The sequence below is a fragment of the Neolamprologus multifasciatus genome, chromosome 16 (assembly GCF_963576455.1).
Source record: "Neolamprologus multifasciatus chromosome 16, fNeoMul1.2, whole genome shotgun sequence".
NCBI lineage: Eukaryota > Metazoa > Chordata > Actinopteri > Cichliformes > Cichlidae > Neolamprologus > Neolamprologus multifasciatus.
In genome coordinates this window covers 35,383,379-35,403,536 of record NC_140454.1, presented here as the reverse complement: position 1 = coordinate 35,403,536, position 20,158 = coordinate 35,383,379, and the positions used below count along the sequence as shown (strand labels likewise).

The following is a 20,158-nucleotide window of genomic DNA, read 5'->3' as shown; positions in this document are numbered from 1 at the left end:
ACTTGCCTTGCCTATTCTCTCAGCTGCCGTTTAACAATTCAGACATGAGTCTATGTCCATATTTGATAGGAGCTCAGCAGGTAGAGTGCAGGTGTCCTGTTTTATAATCATATAATAATGCTTATAGATTAATAACACTGTCTAAAAATCTATATTATTATTCGTTATTTAATATTTATGATTTAATACCATGTCTTTGCATGGAAGTAGAAAACTTTAGACCCTCCTACTGTTTGCACACAAACCTCTGACGGATCATCCAGGAACTGTGACGCTGTATTCTAGAGAACTGATTGGTCAGTGGGCGGTGCTTCATACCTGCTGACGTCTAATCTGGATCTAAACGGGCCCCAGAGCGAGTTAAGTTCACAGCACAAGTTACTGTGTCGATTTACCCCAGTAAGAATGAACCACCTTCTAACCCAAAATAGTTTAGGCCTCTGCAGTTATATCCAGTCACTATTTAGGCTACCAGGTGAGTCCAGTGGATCCCCCACAGCTGTGGAAACAAACATCTGGAGACAGTTTCTGCTGACTTTAGTTCCTGCAGTCGAAACGCAGCTAACACGATTTATTTACCTTCACAAAGGGAACTCTGTTCTTATCTTCATGAACAGCCAGGTTGGTCTTTGACACTGAAACATGAAAGCATCATTATAGCAGTTAGCATTAGCTTGATTGTATTTACACTCTATTTCTACTCTACTATTCTATTCAACTCTATATGAGCATAGTAAAGGTTCAGGGTTGGTCTCACCATCCAGCAGGTCTCTGATTTTATCCAGATATATTTCAAAATAAGACACCTGCAGATACACAGCCAGTGTTTATGTTACGTTAAACATGTTCAGTCTTCTTAAAAGAAAAACTGTGATTCAGAATAAAAATACTTTGGAGATTAAATGATGCTACACTGATCAAATGATGATATTTCTTTGAATTAAGATGAAGAATCATTTTTTACAGTTAGATCTGACAACAGAAACACAAAAACAACATAAAAAGATTTGTTTCACAAGCAGAATCACCTTGATGTGGAACTCCAGGTTCTCATCCATGGAGTAGATGTGGTCGAAGATGTCTCTGGAAATACGAGGGATGATGCCCATCTGATGAGGGTCATGAAGGGTCCCCTGAAACATGACGAATCATTTAATTAATCATTCAAATAACACCAAAACAAAGACCTGAAAATAAACTATAAAACAACAGACCAACCTCCATTGTGTGAGTCTTTCCTGAGGAGGTCTGACCATAAGCAAAGATGGTGCCGTTATATCCTCCCAACACATCTGAGGCACAAACAAAGAAACAAACGCCGTTTACAGCCGTCACTTCCTCTCAGTCGCTTTCCTTCTTTAATGGAATATGTTGCACTGACCTCTGACGATCTGCTTGGCGCAGGTGTCGTACACCTGAACCTGTTCAGTGGTTGGGGGGAAGACTCGGTCGAACACATATGGCTTCCCCTGAAACACAGGAAACACACTGTAAAAATAAAAGCCTCTGTTTGAAAAAAAAAAAGATTTATGCTGTCAGCAGACAGTCTCATCCTGCTATGAAGAGGTCATATAAAAACACCCTGCTCACTGACACTGAGTGTTATGGTGTGATGTTTCAGTCTCTCAGTAACATCTTAACACATCGAAGCCAAGATTATTAATGTAAGTCAGTGAGGACTGTTAGATTTCTGTTTTAACAAACAAAACTAGGAGTAAAAAGAGAGTGCTTCTTATGTATCTGCATTTATACAACATTCACACTCTGATGGAGGTCTCACAGAGCAGCTCGGGGTAAATATGTCGCCAAAGGGTATTTGGCATGGCGACTGGAGCAGCCAGGAATCAAAACCACCAACCGTCCGCTGGTCGTTGAGGTCACAGTGAGCTTCCCTGATCACCTCCTGGTTGGACTCCTGCTGAGCTGTCCTGATTGGTCAGTCCCACATCTACAAACCCCTCCATGCTTTCCTCGTCAGCACCTGTCAGACCATCTCCAGCCCCACAGCAGACCTTCAGCTCTGCTGCCTCCTCTGTGTGAGTGCTCCCCTCTGAGATCTTCAACGTCCATCAGTTAATGTTCAGATGTTTGAACTTTGACCTTCTTTACGTAATGCGGCCTTGGCTTCCTTGAAAGCTGAACATAAATCTAATTATTCTTTTTTTTACAAAGTGTCTCCACTGTGATTTTAAATAAAGTTTGATAGAATTTATAGTTTAATGGGACTCCTGATGGTCACATGACTGTCTCAGTTTGTCCTTCAGAAAAACAAACAGACAATACCGAGACAATAACAGATGTTTGAGCCATTTGTTCTTTATTTTTATTATTTTTGAAATTTGTTGTTAAAGTTTGTTGTTAGTTTACTTATATTTTGGGGTTTATTTACAAGTTTATTTGTCGGTTAATATTTGTTTCAATGTTTGTTTGATGTTACCTTGTTCAATGAGTCAGTAAGAGCTGTAGGGCCATTTTGTTTCTATAAATAAAGAGACTGGTATAGGACCAGCATGCACTGGGGTGGGCCTATGTTTGTTTGTTTTTTACCAGAGCGGGAGAAGCAGCAGGAAGAAACAAAAAAAGGATCTTGTTATTGCCAAACTGGATGAATAAACCATAAAAACACAACTTACAATTTTGGACAGTGGACTTCTTTTGCCTGCGTACGAAATATTATCTCAGTGCAGTGGCTTGTGCATTTTTAATTATGGGATGTTTGGTTTGTCAAACAGAAGGAATTGCCACTACAACAGATTTACCTTTATATAAAGAGTAGGGTCAAGGGTCAGAGGCTCAGGGGAGGTAATGAGAACAAAAACAAGACGTTCAGTCTGAGTTTAATGGGGGCTCGTTAAATCACCACAAACCTTTCACTGTTGTCTCGTTAGTTTAAATAAAGTTCAGTCTAAAACTTTCACAAACAAACAAGAGAATTCAGAGAGTACAGCTGTCTCTGATGATTTTTCAATGATCAGTTTTATTTCTACATTTAAAAGCTTCACATTTAGTTATGAACAAGAGAAAAACAGGACCATACAACACTGGGCATTTGGGAATGTTTACAGTCACATGTTTAATCCTCTCACTGAAAACGTTTCAGGTTTCACAGGTTGAGTCTTTTTCAGGTTGAGAGGAGTCATTCAGTCTCAGTTATCATGATAACAGACAGGTTAACTTAAGTCTCTGTCAGAGCTCAGAGGGGAGAGAATTTATCTGAATCACAGTTAATCAGTCCTCAGTACATCAATGTGTGATTGATTATCAGTACAGTAAAATATCTGCATCTCCATCTTTGCAGCTGTGGACAGCCAGATGGTAATCTGATTACATTTCTTCTTCAGATGTCAACACATTACACATTGAATGATGTCATTGATGTCAAACAACATTTTAAAGGTTCAGAGCTTTGACAGATGTTGGTGCTCCATCAGTAAACAGCCTGTGTCTGCACTTTCTGTCAGGCTGCTGCTGAATAATTAATTTAATTTCAATCTAAAAGTTGGTCAGTGCGTAAGGAGCTTGAAAAGAAAAGAAAATCAGCTGGACTTCTTTAAGTTTGATGAAGATGTTTCAGCTGAGAAGCTTCTTCAGTTCTAAGACCTGCCCCACCCTATCATGTGACTCACTAAGGTCAAAAGGCCCAGGATGTGAGTGGGCATTCAGGCGTCTGGGAAGGATCTCAGAACTGGATTATAGATGGAAGACAGTTGGTGTGATAAGCCCCGCCCTCTATTCAAAGATGGTCGCTCACAGTGGACATAGATGCTTCTTTCACTCCTCTTTCAAACCATCTGTCCTCTCTGTCCAAAATGTGAACATTGGCATCCTTGAAAGAGTGACCTTTGACCTTTAGATGCAGATGGATGCTGAGTCTTGTCCTGTGGAGGTGGCTCTTCTATGTTGTGCCATGCGCTTGTGAAGTAGCTGTTTGGTCTCTCCAATGTAGAGGTCTGGGCATTCGTCACTACACTGTACAGTATACACTACGTTGTTAAGTCTGTGTCTGAGTGTGTTGCTGGGTCGGAAGTACACTGGGATGGATCAAGGACACAATAAAACCTGCAGGACACCGGCCCTTGAGGCCTGGAGTTCAACACCTGTGATTTAAGGTGATAGGAAATCTAAATAACTGCAACTTGAATCTTTACTGAAGCTCAGTATTTGACACAGAGTTTGAGTTCACTGCTGCAATGACAAGTGATGAGAAAAACAATGTTACAAGTAATGGCGTTACTAATGGCGTTGCTTTTTTCAGTAACAAGTAATCTAACTAATTACTATTTCTATTGTTACAACGCCGTTACAGTTACTAACAAGAACAAGGTGCGGTCCGTTACTATTTTTCAACAAACAGACAGTTGAAGCTGTGTTCATCTTACAGCATCTTATATCAGTTGCATGGAAGTAGCTGTAAGTAATCTGGACGCTACAGCTTTAAGCAGCTGCGCGCTCCCGTGGACAACAATCACTTTCTGGCACAACACCTGGAGCTAGGGGGGCAAAACCACCAGGAATAAACTTCCAGCCATGCAGGATCTCTATAGACAGCGTTGCATGAGGAAGTCGCAGCGGATCCTCTCTGATCCCAGCCACACCTGCTATCTGGCAGGCGGTTCAGGAGCATTCAGACCCGCACTAGCAGACAGAGAGAGTTTCTACGCACAAGCCATCAGACTTTTGAACTGCTGACATTCCATACACCCTCACTACAATTACAGGACTCTGCACACTGTCACTTCAACAAATGCCACTTAAATTCTCATCGCACAACTTTTGCACAAACTTGTAAACACCAACTCGTCTTAAATTCTCTAATATTTAATACTGGTATATATCAACAAGGTGATATATACCAGTTTTTAAATTGTGTTAATACGGCACGTAAAACCAGAGTTATGATAAACAATATAGACACGGCGTTTTTTCTGAATACTTTAGTCATGTTTACTGACAGCGGACAGCGCTAGCAAGCACTCTGCTTATGAACAAAAAATAAGAAAACAAAACAAAAACAGCCCGTTGGTGTTGGTGGAAAAATGCACCATGTCGACCAATCAAAAAATGATATGGCAACATGACATTTGGTTGTTTAGGAAGAGAGAGAGAGAGAGAGAGTTTTGAGATGTGAGAGATTTGTGACGTTTAGCGTGTTTGGAGTGTGTAGTTAATGTGTTGTCTTGTGTAGTTAGTGTGTAGTGTTGTGGATAGTTTTGTGTTGTGTGTCAGAACAATGAGGCGACTGCTGTCTCCAGGTAGAAACAGCAGTGACACACCTGCTGCTGTCAGACCTGCAGGTATCAGGCTGTGATGTTTCCTTTATAGTGGACAGAAATATTTGCAGTGGCACAAATAATTTGTGGCATCTTATTGAAGAACAGCTGATTGTTCTGGAAATAGTTTGAAATGGTTATTAAAAAAAGGTAAAAGGTAAATGGCTGCAAATAACTTTGTTGTTTGCAAAACTTGTGCATATAAATTAAAATTGACAATTTATAATTTAAAGTTATGAAATATGATTCATTAAACATGTTTGTGGTTGTTACAGTAACAAATACTTTAATATACTTTATACTTTTTCTACTCGGATTGTATGTTTTTTGTCTGATTTTTGATCAATTGTGTTAATACAGTATGTCAAAATTAAAACTTAAAATTAAGTGTATATGTAAAATTAGAGTGAACCGAGCTGCAGGCACAGAGGCCGGAGGCCCGAGGGCCCTCCGCACCCCAGAAGAGGCCTGACCGAGCAGCAGGCGCCACCAAGAAGTAGCCACCGGGAGTGAGCTGGTACATACCTGAGCGCCCAGCCCCGGACACCAAGAACCAACAATGCACCGACCCCTGAGGGCATCAGTCACCGGCAGGGAGTGTGGTGAGGGGAGATAGGCCTCCACACTTGGAGGGCCTGGGAGTTCCCAGAGAGGTGGAGTCTAAGACCCGACCTGACATATAGACACAGACAAACAGGCACACACAGACACAGACATGCATTCCCACCCTCATGCACACATATACAAACACTCAGCACTCACCCAACGTAGGAATAAACATAAATGGACATGTACAAAAAAAAATAAAATTGAGAGGTGGGCACCGGCGCCAGAGGTAGGTTTGAATACACAGACCGTCTACTGGACGCCGTTAACGTGCCCACCCTCAAGGCCCTATATATATATATATATATATATATATATGTATGTATGTATGTATATGTGTGTGTGTGTGTGTGTTATGAGAGTGTAAGTAATGTGGATGTCTAAGTTGTGAGATAAAATTGAGGCACAGGTGGCCAGAAGAGGACAGAGGGGGGGGGGGGGGGGATGTCTCCCCTGCACCCTGGTGACACACCCGCACCCCAAGGCCCTACTTGTGTGGGTGGGTGTGGTGGAGCGGGAAGAGGGAGGTAGCCAGGGATGGGGAGGAAAACTTTAAATACAAAAAAGTTGCAAAAAATAGTTTCCAACAACAGGAAATTTATTTTGAGTGTCTTCATAGTTTTATTTTGGAGCAATTTTTATACACTGCAGGAAAAACAAAAAAACAATCCCATGATGCAAATTTGCAAAGAAAACAGCATGTGCATCAAAATAAACTATTTCCAGCAGTGCAATTCGAGTTCTAAGCATCCCAGCAACTATTCAGAAAAGTCAAACATGACTTATAAAAACACCAGTATAGGCTTTTAAAGCCTACAAGTAAAAAACTACATTTTCCGCGAAAATGATGTCACTTCCGGTTTCCGGTTGTGACCTAGGACAAGCTGATGGCATAAGATGTAAGTACAACTCCTCTGGTTTCATATGCAAAAAAAATTATTGCGCTAGCTCACGTGGTTCAGGTTCTACAGGGATTTAAAAATAATTACGCAAAACAGAGCGTGCTGCTCTGACCGGCTTTAATGGGTTAACAATAACAATGTATTGAATAATGACTTATTAATTACTTAATAAGTCATTAATAATAATTACTTAATAATTACTAATAATATAAAATAGTGTGCAAATACTGATAACAGTGCAAATGTTTGCAATATAAGAAATAAATGAAAAATGTAAACATCTGTGTTTAGTGAACTTTGCAGTGTTGCTCTGTGGTGCAGAGTTTACACACTGTGTCTACTTGATCCACGTCTGACTCCGCGAACCCATAATGTTTCCACACCACCAAGTTTGTTTGTTTTTTACCTCTCTTTTCAACCAACAGCAGTCACTCTCCTCTCCAAATAACTTCTGCTTAGCTTTCCGAGCTTCCCTCGGGTCCTCTTAATTGTTGTGACACGAGTTCGAAATGCAGAGAGGTGCGCTCGATTTGCCACACGGAGCAGCGCGAGAGTAAAGCACGAGGGAGGTGCTAATAATCGGCTCAGTCATTTTTAATGATCGTTGAAAGCCCAGATCGTAATCGTGATTAAAATTCGATTAATTGAGCAGCCCTACTGTTCAGTACAGAAATAAAGCCCAACAATCATGTTTTACAGTCCCGTGGTCTCAGCCTCAGATACTTATCAAATCAAACAGAGCTCATGTAAAACAAACAGATGAACATAAGAAATTTGTCCTTTATTTCTGTCAAACAATGCCAGATGAAATGTTTCCAGCAGTTATTATCATGGTTGCTAGGCAACATGAGCAGTGCAACTGAAGCTAAACCATCGCATTTCACAAGCATCGCACTTCCGGCCTTCTCGGTCTACAGTGAAGCCCTTAATCCTCCAAAGGATGCAACCCCTGAATTGGGAAAAAGCCTATGTGTTAACAGACCTCTCTGCACTGAATCATATCTGTTATTAATTTCTGTCTCTCTTCCACAGCATGTCTTTATCCTGTCTTCCTTCTCTCAACCAATCACAGCAGATGGCCCCGCCCCTCCCTGAGCCTGGTTCTGCTGGAGGTTTCTTCCTGTTAAAAGGGAGTTTTTCCTTCCCACTGTCGCCAAAGTGCTGCTCATAGGGGGTCATATGATTGTTGATTGTAGGATCTACCTTGAGGCGACTGTTGCTGTGATTTGGCGCTGTATAAATAGAACTGCAGCATGTTTGACTCCTGCTTCGAAGCAGCGGCTTGATCAATACAAACAATGCACTGATTGATTTAAGGAGGAGCAGCGTGCAGTGGTTCTGCAGTTACACACAGCAGGTTTGTTTGCACACTAAACAACACACACACACACACACACACCGTGGCGCTGGCGGTGTGTGTGTGTGTGTGTGTGTGTGTGTGTGTGTGTGTGTGTGTGTGTGTGTGTGTGAGCGCGCGCGTACTCACCGACACCACCACGGTGTCCTCTCCGTTAAATTTCGGGATGTTTTTGTCTCCGCGGCTCCGCTCCGCCTCGTTCAGCGGCCTGAAGCGACACATCACCTTCACCCCGCACACGCCACCTTCCGCCGCCTCCATCACCGACAAGAAGCACCGACACGCACGCGGAAACACACACAACCCGGGAGGTTCGGCTCTGGTTCGGGTCCACACGGTCCGCTCAGAGGCTGCGATCTCCGGTTAGTGCTTCTCCATCAGGAGGCTGAAGGCTCCACCTCTCACAGGTCCACCCTGGACCACCGCAAAGAACCATGGGACATGAAGTCCTCCCTTCACATCCAGCGTGAACATGATTTCGTTCGGGTTAAAGCCAAATGGGTCATATTTGACTCATGACGTTTTAGGCTCTTTAAGACTTCATCGATTAGATTTTTTCCCTGAAAATCAAAATTGATTCAAAATAAAACTCATATAAACATTTATACTTTTTTTTATTTGTCAGAGGGGTTTTTAAAATAAGTGAATAGAACAAAGTTTATTAATTTAGAAATAAATGTGTGATAAGGTGGAACAGTGGTTAGCACTGCTGCCTCATAAGAGGAACAGGATGAAGGTTTGGCCCCCACCTGGGCGGGGCCTTTGTTGTGGAGTGTGCTTCTCCCACAGTTGTGTAACACGTGTAGTTAGATTCTAAATTAGCCATAGGTGTGAATATGAGTGCAAATGGTTGTCTGTCTCTCTGTGTGTGTGTGTGTGTGTGTGTGTGACCCTGTGACAGACCGTACCCACCTCTTGCCCTATGGAAGCTGGGCTAGCCTCCAGTTCCCGCCCCACAAGGACAAGCAGAAGAGGATTGGTGGATTTTCAGAAGGCTTGAGAAACATTCCCGTTTCAAAAATCAGAATTTTCTGACAACTTCATGATTAGAGTAAATAATTAACCTGATAAATCAGAGTATGGTCAGGGTCATTGATGATCTGATCTCTAGAAGTATTCGGTTACGCTCCTGGAGTAACGGTATTGACACCACTGTGTAGAAATACTCAATTAGGACAGTTTTTTACTTTCTAACCATAAATTCAGCATGACACACCCCTGTATCAGCTGTTTTCTGTTTAAAATGGAATAAAGATTACATTATATTTAAGTAGGCAGGCCTACCCAGCACATGTTGTTAGCAACATCTGGATGGATGGGTGGACATTTTATTAGAACATATTAAATTTCAAAGTAAATTAGTTTTAAGTCCCCAGAAAGGCGTCACTCGGTATGCTAAATATGCCGGCAGAATGAGGGTTAACATATATCAACATATAAATTTTAATTAAAATTTAATTTAGTTGTCAAATATCTGAAAACAGAAGAAACACGTGTGTCTGTGATCAGTATATCCACTGATCTACGTTCCACTCTCCAGTTCATCCTCTGACTGAAGGAGGTCGAGCTACATCGCCCACGCGCCGCATCAAAACACCTCTAACCTGAGCGTGCTCGGAGATTGAACATGATGTTCCCGTCGTCACCTTGATTACCACTGAGTGATGATCTCAGACTGCTTTCATTTTGGGGTTTACCGGCAGGGGGCAGTGTTTCACACAGCACGCTGCTGCTCTAAAAAGCATTTGAATCACAGTGCAGCTGTTCCTTTATTGCCATCGGCTCAGCACAGGACACACACACTTCCTGGTTCAACCTTCCAGTCTCAGGACCACACTAACACCTGGTAACAAACCCCCAACTCTTCACACGTGACCCCTGAGCCAATAAAAGACAAAGCAGTAATCTCAAAAAGTGGATTCTGTTCATCTGGACCTTTCATCATCAGCCAGGTAACGTCTTCAGTCTCAGCTGACTGCAGGTTTCCCACCTTATAAACATGACATTTGTATGATGACTGACACTAGCACCCCCGAACAATGGGCTGGGAGGTTAGTTCCTTGAGCTCTTCCGTGTTGTGCCATCCGCTTAGTCAGAGGTTGTTTGGTTTCTCTGATTTTGTTAGTAAGGTTGGAAACCTGTAGTCATCTGATGAAAAGTTTCTCCCACTGAAAACATCCAGATGAACACGTCTGCCCAGATGTTTGCAGCTGTTTGTCCTGGACACAGTACTGCACTTTACGGTTGCTCTCTTCTTTTGTGCAATAAAAATAAAGGTCACATCCATATCTATCGATCGCTGTAGACCGTCCACCATTCTCGTCCTTCCACACACCAACTGAAATCAGATGATTGTAGCAGGAAGAAAAAAACCTGATGTTTGTTTCCTTTCTATCTGCAAAGAACTGAAGAGCCTTTGTAGCACACAAACAACAAATTACTGAATTTAGAGTAATTCAGTAATTTTGAGTACAGTAAAGCATTACTTTGGTGATGCAGACTTTAAAGTTAACTGAAGTTTGTAGACCGACTTCACTCTCAGGTGTGTTTGATCCGTCAGGCGTGCAGCTACAGTAACGACACCTGTGAACTGATGACATCACTCACAGCAGTGATGTCAGAGTGTGATAGTGCCATCAGCTCCATCAGTCCCTGCTGCTCTGTCTGCAGGTGTTTGATCCCCATATACCTGCTGTCAGCACATCTGTCCATGCTTCTGACTCCGCCTCCTTCCTGTAACCATGCTTAGAGCTGATTGAGAAAGTCTGGATTACCTGATCGAGTTCAGAACAATGATCACGTGACCTGAGCCTGATGGGATATTTAAAACCAATCAGGAAACCCGATCCTCGATTCGCACAGGGACCTGAACGCAACATGTTCTCATATGAACAGATTCAGCAGTCAGAAAACAGACGCCCTGAATGCAGCACAGGTTTAGTGATGTGTTCACTGACATCATCGGCATCATCTGAGGTTAAAACAGTCCTGCTGACCTTTGACCTCCAGCTGCTCAGCTTAAGGTGACACCCAAAGAGTTCAGCTGCTAAATAACCAACCAATCAAAGCCTGTCCTGATGATCAAATGACTTCCTGTTTCTCTAAGAGACTCCTAAGTCTGACCCCGCCTACTCAGATGGCTTCACACAGAAGCATGGTCTCCACAGCATGCACGTCTTATGAAGAACTCCGGATCAGTAAACAATGCTGAGGTCAGTTTACGTCTCACACACTCACACACACACACACACACAGTAAATTAGTGTTTGAAAATAAAAACACGGCTCTGTTTGTGTAAAACCGATTGATGTTTTTATTCTCCGATAATCAATACATCTGATCACATGATTGTTTCCTGATGTCCTCACCTGACTCTGACTCAATGAGGCCACATGTAGCAGCTTTACTAGAACTGAGTTTGACCCGAGACGAACCTGAAGGTCAGACTGACCTCTTGGCGGCGAGGACTGAGAGACTAGGTCATCGGAGGTGAAAAGGTTCATGGCGGACGCGATTGTCAGCTCCAGAAGGTGAAAAAAGAAATAAAGTTTGTCTCTGTTCCTGATCAGACTTCCTGCTGATGACCCAATCAGCTGTGCTTACCTGCACGAGCCTGTACACCTGTAGCACATCTGTACTCTCCATCCTACATGAAGTCTTTTATTTTGGCGTCCCCGCCCTGCTCTGATTGATCATAAGCTTGACTCTTTGGGCGGGTAGTCCACGTTGGTCACCATGGTGACGACCGTGACAATCTCCTCGTGGGCCGTGACGCTCTGCTGCTGCTGCATCTGCACGACGCGCTCCTCCACGCAGCCCGCTGACAGCCGCGCCTCCGCCTCATGATCCCAGCACTCCTCCATCGTCTCACAGAGGAGAGCCAGACCCTGCCGGGGGGCAGAGGAGAGACCTGGATCAGAGGTCAAACATAGCACTTGTTTCTTTATAAACTACACCAGCGGTGAGGGCATCCTGATGCTTCAAACAAATGCATCGGCTGTGGGTAATGTGCTGGTGCATTGTGCGTAGTGACTCACGGCGTGCTTCTGCCAGCACTCTCTGATTGTGGGCCTGAGCTTCTTGTAGACGACCACCTCCTGCATGTCCTCCAGAGACGGATGCTGACCCGCCTCCTCCTCATAGGGCAGCAGGTACTCATCTACTGGACCTGAACCACAGAAAACCAGGTGTGCGGATCAGTCAATGATAGTCTTCACTTTGCCACACACACACACACACGTAAACGCAGGATGGCGGCGTTGGCCTCCACCGACCACAACGACATGTTCATGTCAGTTTCCTCACATGTCACATAACCATTCTTTGTAAGCAGGTCAAACTTTAACAACCAACCAGGCGTGACCCCGGCCAGGCCTAGTCCCTGGGGGCTGTTGTTAAATTTTGACGTGCTGACCTGGTGAGTCAGGTGACCTTCTGGCGTTTCATACCGTCAGCAGCTTTGCAGCGTGATGCGAGCTCCCACAGCACCAGCCCCACAGCGTACATGTCGATCCTCAGGAAGGAGTCTCTCTGGAAGTTGATGGCGCCCTCCAGGACCTCTGGGGCCATGTACCTCCTGGTCCCCACCTGACACAGACAGGAACCAGATCAGCTGTTTACTGAGGTGATGTGACACAACTACAAAGAGCAGAGGAGCTGGTGGAGGAGACATGGATAACATCACTGATATCAATAAAGTTTGAACTTGTTACGCAGCACTTATCTGAAGCCCCGCCCCCTCTGACCTCATGGCAGGTCCTCACACATATTTTAAAACTCTGTAATAACACAACAGCATCTAAATGATGTCATTACTGTGGAGATCGAGCTGTGACCGGTAAACAAACACAGCTCATTTAGAGCCAACCTCAAAGCTGCTACTAATATGTAAACGCAGTGAGTTTATCACACCATCCGCTCTGCAGCTTCACCTCAAACCCTCTGATTGGCTGCTCTGCTCTCATTTCTCTCTCTTCCCCACACTCTGGACACTCTGCTCCGTTCAGCTCCGCCTCCCCTGCTGTGCACAGCTGCAATCAGGCCAGCTCAACATCCCAGCACTAATTATTCTTCTTTTATCAAACATCCTTGAATATTTACCCATCAGCCACCAGATGGAGCTATTTGCTTCTTCCTAACCCAGACTGTCCTCACCTGGACCGTCAGGTGTACCTGGAACTCCATCGTGCATTTGCTAAACACTCTTAGATATTTCTGTTTCCACTGACTGTTACACTCTCACTGCTGTAATGACAAAGTGTGATGAGGCGTAGCTCGGGTGGACACACCTGTCCATGAGCGTCACCTGGAGACTTTCCCGCCTCAAACCTGAGAGCGAGGCCAAAGTCGGCGATGCAGGCAGTCAGGTCGGACTTAAGCAGGATGTTCTTACTCTTGAAGTCCCTGAAAAACACACAGAGCTGTCAGGCAGGTGTGTGTGTACGCACCTGTGTGCGTGCGTGTGTGTGCCCGTACGCTCGTACCTGTGTGCGATGGCGGGTTTGTATGCAGGTATGTCTTCGTGCAGGTAGGCCAGGCCTCGGGACATAGACTGAGCGATCCGACACAGTTCAGACCAGGAGAGAACGTTGGCTTTAAGGTGGTCAGTCAAGGAACCCTGAGAACACGTCATGGAGAACAGAGTGAAGACTGAGGGTCAGAGGTCAAATTTGTTAGAGTGACTCAGTCTTCTGTCCACACATTCACAAACTCTACGCTCCACGTTCTTCCAGGTTCTAATGGAGTTTTAGGAGTGTTCTGCAGTTCCACCTCCAGCCTGCGGGATCACTGTTACCTTGTGATGGTAGGCGGTGACAAGCCACAGCTCCGTTTCCAGCTTGCTGCCTCTCTTCTCAGCGCCGAGGAACTGCAGCAGGTTCTCGTGTCTCATCCCGCTCAGGCTAAAGATCTCAAACTCGTTCTGCCAAGACTGACGCTCCTGAGCACAGGTCAGAGGTCAGAGTAGTCAGGGGCGTGGCCCAACTGTGACCTCACACAGAGGTAATTTCTCAACATGTGCTCTTGTGAGACATCATCAATTCAAAGGGTTAGGTTGCATTTCATCTGAAAATATGTGTTATTGTAGGATCTACTTTACAATATGAAGCTCCTCGAGGCGACTGGTGCTGTGGAAATAAAACTGAACTGAAACTCAAAAGTGGCCGCGGCGGAGGAGAGCGGCTAAAGCTGTGAGTGAAGTTTGAAATGTGCCCGTTTCTGTGACACAAAGTAACTCTTAAGATGTCTCAGGCGAGAATGTAGATATGGATATTTCCAAACATCACCTCCCTCTGGGCGAACGGCCAGTTTGCCTCGCCAGGGGTCACCTGACCAAAAGGTCGAGGCTTATTCTCCCTGACTCCTGCCACATCATTTTTAAATCTCCCCAGGCTTTGGCCACTCAGTGGAGGTTAAACATCATGTTTGGCTTATTTCAGTGTTTTAGAGAAAATCTGTTTGATCAAAACTGGATCGTTGTATTTAACTTTCACGTCTCACTGGAGCGCTGTCACTGTGTTTGGAAATGAATACTCTGCTCATCATTATTCCCTCACGCAGATGTGCTCATGTATATGGAGCAGAAACATCTGGCGCAGCTGCTCATGAAGACTTCACACAAAGGATCAGATAATGTTTTTAACATTTATTCTGTTTCTACGACAATAAACAAAATCATTCTCACATCTGACCCGTTTGTTGTTGTTGTTAAATGTACGTGTTTGTGTTTCAGTCATGTGACTGTTGGTGCTCAGCTGTATGAAGGTCATCAGTGTCTGGATGTTAGAAGAGCCGTGAAGACCAACGCTCTGACGCTCCTCTCATAGCCAAGCGTTTTGCCAAAGTGCTTGGAAGCACTTGTGCAGTAAATGGGCCACTTGTATTATCAATATTAATCACACTAAGATTAACGGCACACACACCGACCTGGGGAGGGAAGATCTTGACGGCGACGTGTTCACTGAGCAGCTGAGCCTTCCACACGCAGCCAAAGCGCCCCCTGGCTTTCAGCTCCAGCAACTGCAGAGGCTTCTGTCCCAGGACGGGGGAGGGGGGCAGGGGGCCGGTGTCCTGTGGGGGGCAGGAGGAGATCAGAGACAGAGGATACAGGAAAATAAAGAACATCTTGTCAGGCCACACCCACATGGACATGTGTACATTAACAACACAGAGTGACAGAACTATGAGAGTGGGCTGGCCTAAAGATGGGCGGTGTGGCGTGCTGACACAGTCATGCAGGGCAAGGAAGGAGCGGGACGTGCAGACATCATGTGACACAAAACATAAAGGTGCTCAGAGACCCAAAGTGGGAGAACACAAGGCGGGTGGTGACAGAGCACGCTCAGTGGGTCTCCTTACCTCGACCATGATGTGAAAGGCGTGCTGAGAGGCAAAGAAACAGCTCAGAGTCACACAGACAGGAAGAGGTGGAGCTAACTCACAGCCTCCCTCTGAAACATCAGCATTGCCTCACTACTCCAGCTATGTGTCACCGCCTCCTCGCGTCTTAGCCCCTCCCACCCCAGAGGTGAAGACATGTTTTTAACAAAAAGAGCATCCATGTCACATGACACAGTCACGTGACAGAGTTGATGATGCTGTTAAAAACTACAACAAACAGCAGCTCTGTGTACTGTTACCGTGGAAACAGTGCTTTTCCTGATCACCCTGCGAGTGCCTCAGGCCTTTTATTTTGAACATCAACCTGACGGTGTTCCTGACTTCCTGATTGGAACAGACAGCTGATTAAAGCTGTTATGAAGCATTTATTGTAAAAGTTTGTTCTTCATTTTTTAAACTCAGAGCAGGAAGTCACCTGACTGTCACATGACCCACTCCTCACAGGAGGTCTCACCTGTGTGGGCACCAGCACAGGTGGGTAGGCCAGTTTGTGGTGTCGGTACATCCAAAAGGACAGCAGGACGATGGTGGCAACGGCCATGATGGGGAGCAGCGAATACATCAGCGCGGTGACCACCGGGGGTCGCAGTGTGAGTGGGATATTTGTCGCTATGGAAACACACACGGAAAACAGGTTACAACATGAAGTACAGGAGGCTTTTCACTATAAGGTTCTGTTTTAACATCAAAGATTTTCAGAATAAGGTGCGAGATGAGCAGGTACGTACGGGGCAGCGGTGGCGTGTGGTTGCTGTTGGGCAGGTAGAAGAACTTCTGGTTGCACAGACTTCCCTCACAGCAGCAGAAAAAGACGTCAGGGGACTCCTTCCTCTCGACACACTCCCACCTATCAGGAAACAGCACAGATGAGGTCACCACACTCAAGTAACCCACCCAATTGATGTGTCTCCTCCTCCTCACACGCACTAATGTCTTTCAGCTTTATCACTGAACTCTCAAGTGACCTCACACATGAGCTCACACAGGTGAGCAACAGTGATAGAAATGTTATCACACAGGTGAGCTTTTACAGCACCTCTCAGTTCACATATGAAACCTGATCAATTGCCCTGATTGATACATGGGGTGACTGGTGACAGGTAATGGTAAATGGACTGGTTCTTATATAGCGCTTTTCTACTCTGAGCACTCAAAGCGCTTTATACAACTCGCTCATTCAGCCATTCACACAAACACTTTTCTAAGTTCTTAGTGCTATCTAACTAACTCATACACACACGGAGTGTGTGAGTGTGAGCTAGCTCTTCTTCTCCTGAAATCACTCTGGTCCTCCGAGTGAACCTACAGCAACACGTAGGCAAACCAATTCAACTACAGGTAGACATACACCTGAACACACCTGCCCTGAGGGGACTTATAAAATCACCACTCTGTACTCGAACAAAGTCAGGTTCAGGTCTGGGAGCATCATCAATCAATAAACCGATCAGGTCTAAACTCTGCTATCCTCCTGTTGAACCACAGAGGTGCTCCTTTACTTCCTGTTGTTACCTGAGCATGACCTCTCTGGCCCCACCTACCTGTCATAGCAGCTAGGGTCGTCAAGCCAGCAGCCCTGTTTGACCACGGTCACCTGACCGGAGGTGTTCCTCCAGGTGGCGAAGCAGTGCTGCCGCTTATCCTTCTGCACGGAGCAGATCTCCACACCGCTGATGTTCCCTCGGCCCTCCACTGAGGAGGAGTAGGAGCTGTAGCTGTACAGCACACAGGTCTGAGTCTGAGTGTGGCCCAGGATTGCACCTGAGGAGGCAGAGGAAGCATACAGCATCGTGAGAGTGACTGAAACAGGTACAGATCAGCTGTTTCCTGTCAGCTCAAGAGCTAATCAATAACTGACCAATATCTGATCAGCAGGTTTTCTGCAGGAGGTCTGGGGTGACCTGTGGTTGAAGATCACCTATATATGATATACACCATTGAAATAAAGCTGCTGGATAGCTGCCCTGGGGCGTTTCAGTGAGCAGACAGCATCACTGACACACAGCTGACTGCTCGAGCCTATCTTAGCTCTGAGCCTGGATTAGGATCAAAGCAGCTCAGAGTTATTTACTGGGGCTTGTTTCCTGTGACATCAGAATTACACTCTTCTGCTTTCTAATCGATTGTGTCTGTGCTGATGATGTTAGAGCCAGGTGTGCTCACCTGAGGAGCAGGTGATTAGGAGGACGCTGAAGGCCAGCCTGGTGGCGGATCCCATGGTGCTGCGCAGATAAATCTTAGTTTCAATCCTAATCCGGGATTACGCTCCCTCTGACTGACAACAGGACTCCGGGCACCGGAACCATGTCCTAGTCCAAGCAGCGGTTGCGGTCTGTTCACCGGGACGCCCCGTGAGAGCACTCCGGAAGAGGGTCCCAGGAGCTGGGCAGGCCCTGAGACATGGTGCGCTGTCAGGAGATCCGGACCTGAGGACCAGTACAGGCTGCTCGCCGGGTTGGGGCGGTGCTGTAAAGGTTTATGCTGCAGAAATCGGTTTATCGACGAATTGACAGGTTATCAATCAGAAGATTGATCTGGATTAACTCCATCAGCGAACCTCCGGCCATGAAGCACAGTTCACCTTGGACCCCTGCACCATTCTCCGCGAAGCCTCAGCCGTGCTGTGACCCTGGATCAAACTCACCTCCCCGCAGAAAGCCGGGCGGAGGTGTAGCCTCAGCCCGCCTCTGATTATCACTTCTCGGTCACACGGATGCTAGCTGGCTCGGCTACCCTTTAGCTTAGCTTAGCTCCGAGGAGGAAAACTTCAAAACTTCCCGTCTGTTCGCTCAGCGGGAGGAAGCGCCGTGTGAACGATCCCGGACTGGCTCACAGCGTACAGCCGACCTGTCCGCCTCCCCCTCACCTCGTCTCCGTATTACTTCCACTCCACACTCTGAGGCCGACAGCAGGAGGAAGATGGCGGCTACGCTGCGATCAGTTTGTTTTTTTCACAGTCTTCCATAGTCACCTGTCACAGCGTACACGATCATCTGACGGGCATCTGCAAAAACCAATAGGATGCCTAGAACAATCCGGAGCCCCATTTATTCACCAATGATTAGCCGTGTTTGTGTGTAGAGTCCATGGAACGAGGGAAAAGCCCCGCCCATTGGAAAGAGGTCGGTGGGCTGTCAGAAAAATAGAGAAAAATAAAAGCGGAACGAAACCTCCATAAACCAATCAAAATTCAGTAAAACTATTTTTTTTTGTACTATAATCCAAATAAAACCTAAAAAATATAAAAAGGCTTTATAAACTTTCTGGCCTTTGAGATTTATACTTTAAACTTGTTTCGTCACTTGGTGGTGGAAACAGCAATTAGCGACTGAACTAACATCATGTAGGTCCTCAGTAATCCAGGTCATGGTAGTCTAAGGAGCTTGGAAAGAAAAACGTCTGGTCTTCTTTAACATCTTGAAGACATTTCACTTCTCATCCAAGAAGCTTCTTCACTTCTAACACCAAATTCATCTAATTCAAGGATTCAAAGCATTTGTTGTCATGTGTGCAAGAAAAAGCATTACTCTGTACAATGAAATTCTTTGTCTGCTGTCCACACGCAGATGCTGGTTAATATGTACAAATAGATAAAATACAAATAGCATGATAAATAAATGGAGAAAACATCTGAAGTATTAAATAGATTTATGTGCAAAAGAGCAATATGTGAGATGACCTGATGTACAAAAAATATTATTACTGTTAAAATAGGTCAGCTGTTCAGGAGTCTGATGGCAGTGGGGAAGAAAGAGTTGTTGAGTCGAGATGTTCTGGATTTCACACTTCTGAACCTTTGTCTTGAGGGCAAAAGTGTGAAAGGTCCGTGTTGGGGGTGTGTGGGGTCTTTGAGGATGGAGGCAGCTCTCCTCTGGACTGTGCGATGGTAGAAGCTCTGCAGAGAGGGCACCGGGGTCCTGATGATCTTCTCTGCAGTTGTTATCACTCTCTGCAGGCGTTTGCGCTCCATAGCAGTAGTGCTGCTGTACCATGCAGTGATGCAGCTGGTCAGGGTGCTCTCCACAATGCAGCTGTAGAACCTGCTGAGGATCTTGGCCGACATACCAAATTTCCTCAGCCTCCTCAGAAAATACAGCAGCTGCTGAGCCTTCTTGACCAGCTGTGTGGTGTTCAGTGTCCAGGTGAGGTCCTTACTGATGTAGACACCCAGGTACCTAAAGCTGCTCACCCTCTGCACTTCAAGTCCCTGGATAAACAGCGGCTGGTGAGGCCTCCTCTTCTTCCTCATATCCACTATCATCTCCTTTGTCTTGTCAGTGTTGAGGGTGAGGTTGTTGTCCTCACACCATGACACCAGACCGGCCTCCTCTCTCCTGTAAGCTGCTTCATCCCCTCCAGTGATGTGACCGATCACTGCAGTGTCGTCCGTGAACTTCAGTATGATGTTATCCCTGTTGGAGGCGACACCGTCGTGGGTGTACAGGGTGTAGAGGATGGGACTGAGGACACAACCCTGTGGAACGCCAGTGTTTGTAATAATGCTGGCTGAAGTCCTGTTGCTGATCCTGACGGAGTGGGGCCTGCCAGTCAAAAAGTCCTGTAGCCAGTCACAGAGGGTGGAGGGCGGAGCTGTAATCAACAACAAGTCTTAGGATGTATGAGCC

General features: G+C 45.6%; 3 protein-coding genes across 5 annotated transcripts in view; all 3 read right to left on the bottom strand.

Annotated features, from left to right (window-relative positions):
- LOC146501199 (kinesin heavy chain-like) overlaps window positions 1-11,313 on the bottom strand; it is a 78,544-nt gene extending 67,231 nt beyond the window's left edge. For both annotated transcript variants that reach the window (XR_014869792.1, XM_085135347.1), the window contains exons 1-6: window positions 8,265-11,313; window positions 1,382-1,469; window positions 1,219-1,292; window positions 1,029-1,133; window positions 758-806; window positions 580-635 (exon numbers count right to left, since the gene is read on the bottom strand). Coding sequence is in view for 1 of the 2 variants with exons in the window: in XM_085135347.1 (XP_084991473.1) it covers window positions 580-635; window positions 758-806; window positions 1,029-1,133; window positions 1,219-1,292; window positions 1,382-1,469; window positions 8,265-8,396 (504 nt within the window). In the remaining variant the exon portion in view is untranslated. The remainder of the gene's footprint in view (window positions 1-579; window positions 636-757; window positions 807-1,028; window positions 1,134-1,218; window positions 1,293-1,381; window positions 1,470-8,264) is intronic.
- A 450-nt stretch (window positions 11,314-11,763) lies between these two features.
- Window positions 11,764-18,546, bottom strand: LOC146501198 (activin receptor type-2A-like). Of its 2 annotated transcripts, XM_085135350.1 has the most exons (12): window positions 17,697-18,546; window positions 17,075-17,294; window positions 16,262-16,380; window positions 15,988-16,142; window positions 15,492-15,515; window positions 15,060-15,203; window positions 13,930-14,073; window positions 13,619-13,752; window positions 13,424-13,538; window positions 12,584-12,722; window positions 12,173-12,303; window positions 11,764-12,022 (listed from the first exon to the last, which is right to left on the bottom strand). In XM_085135350.1, the coding sequence occupies exons 1-12, from the start codon at window positions 17,749-17,751 to the stop codon at window positions 11,828-11,830; spliced, it is 1,575 nt and encodes a 524-aa protein (XP_084991476.1). In that variant the 5' UTR covers window positions 17,752-18,546; the 3' UTR covers window positions 11,764-11,827. The 2 variants fall into 2 exon arrangements, with proteins under 2 accessions (XP_084991476.1, XP_084991477.1); XM_085135351.1 differs by lacking the exon at window positions 15,492-15,515 and having other exon boundaries at window positions 17,697-18,545.
- Window positions 18,547-19,227: 681 nt separating this feature from the next.
- LOC146501197 (uncharacterized) overlaps window positions 19,228-20,158 on the bottom strand; it is an 8,107-nt gene continuing 7,176 nt past the window's right edge. Inside the window, exon 2 of the mRNA XM_085135354.1 lies at window positions 19,228-20,158. This exon is cut by the window's right edge and continues 1,183 nt beyond it. Coding sequence (XP_084991480.1) covers window positions 19,249-19,794 — 546 coding nt within the window. The 5' untranslated portion in view covers window positions 19,795-20,158 and the 3' untranslated portion in view covers window positions 19,228-19,248.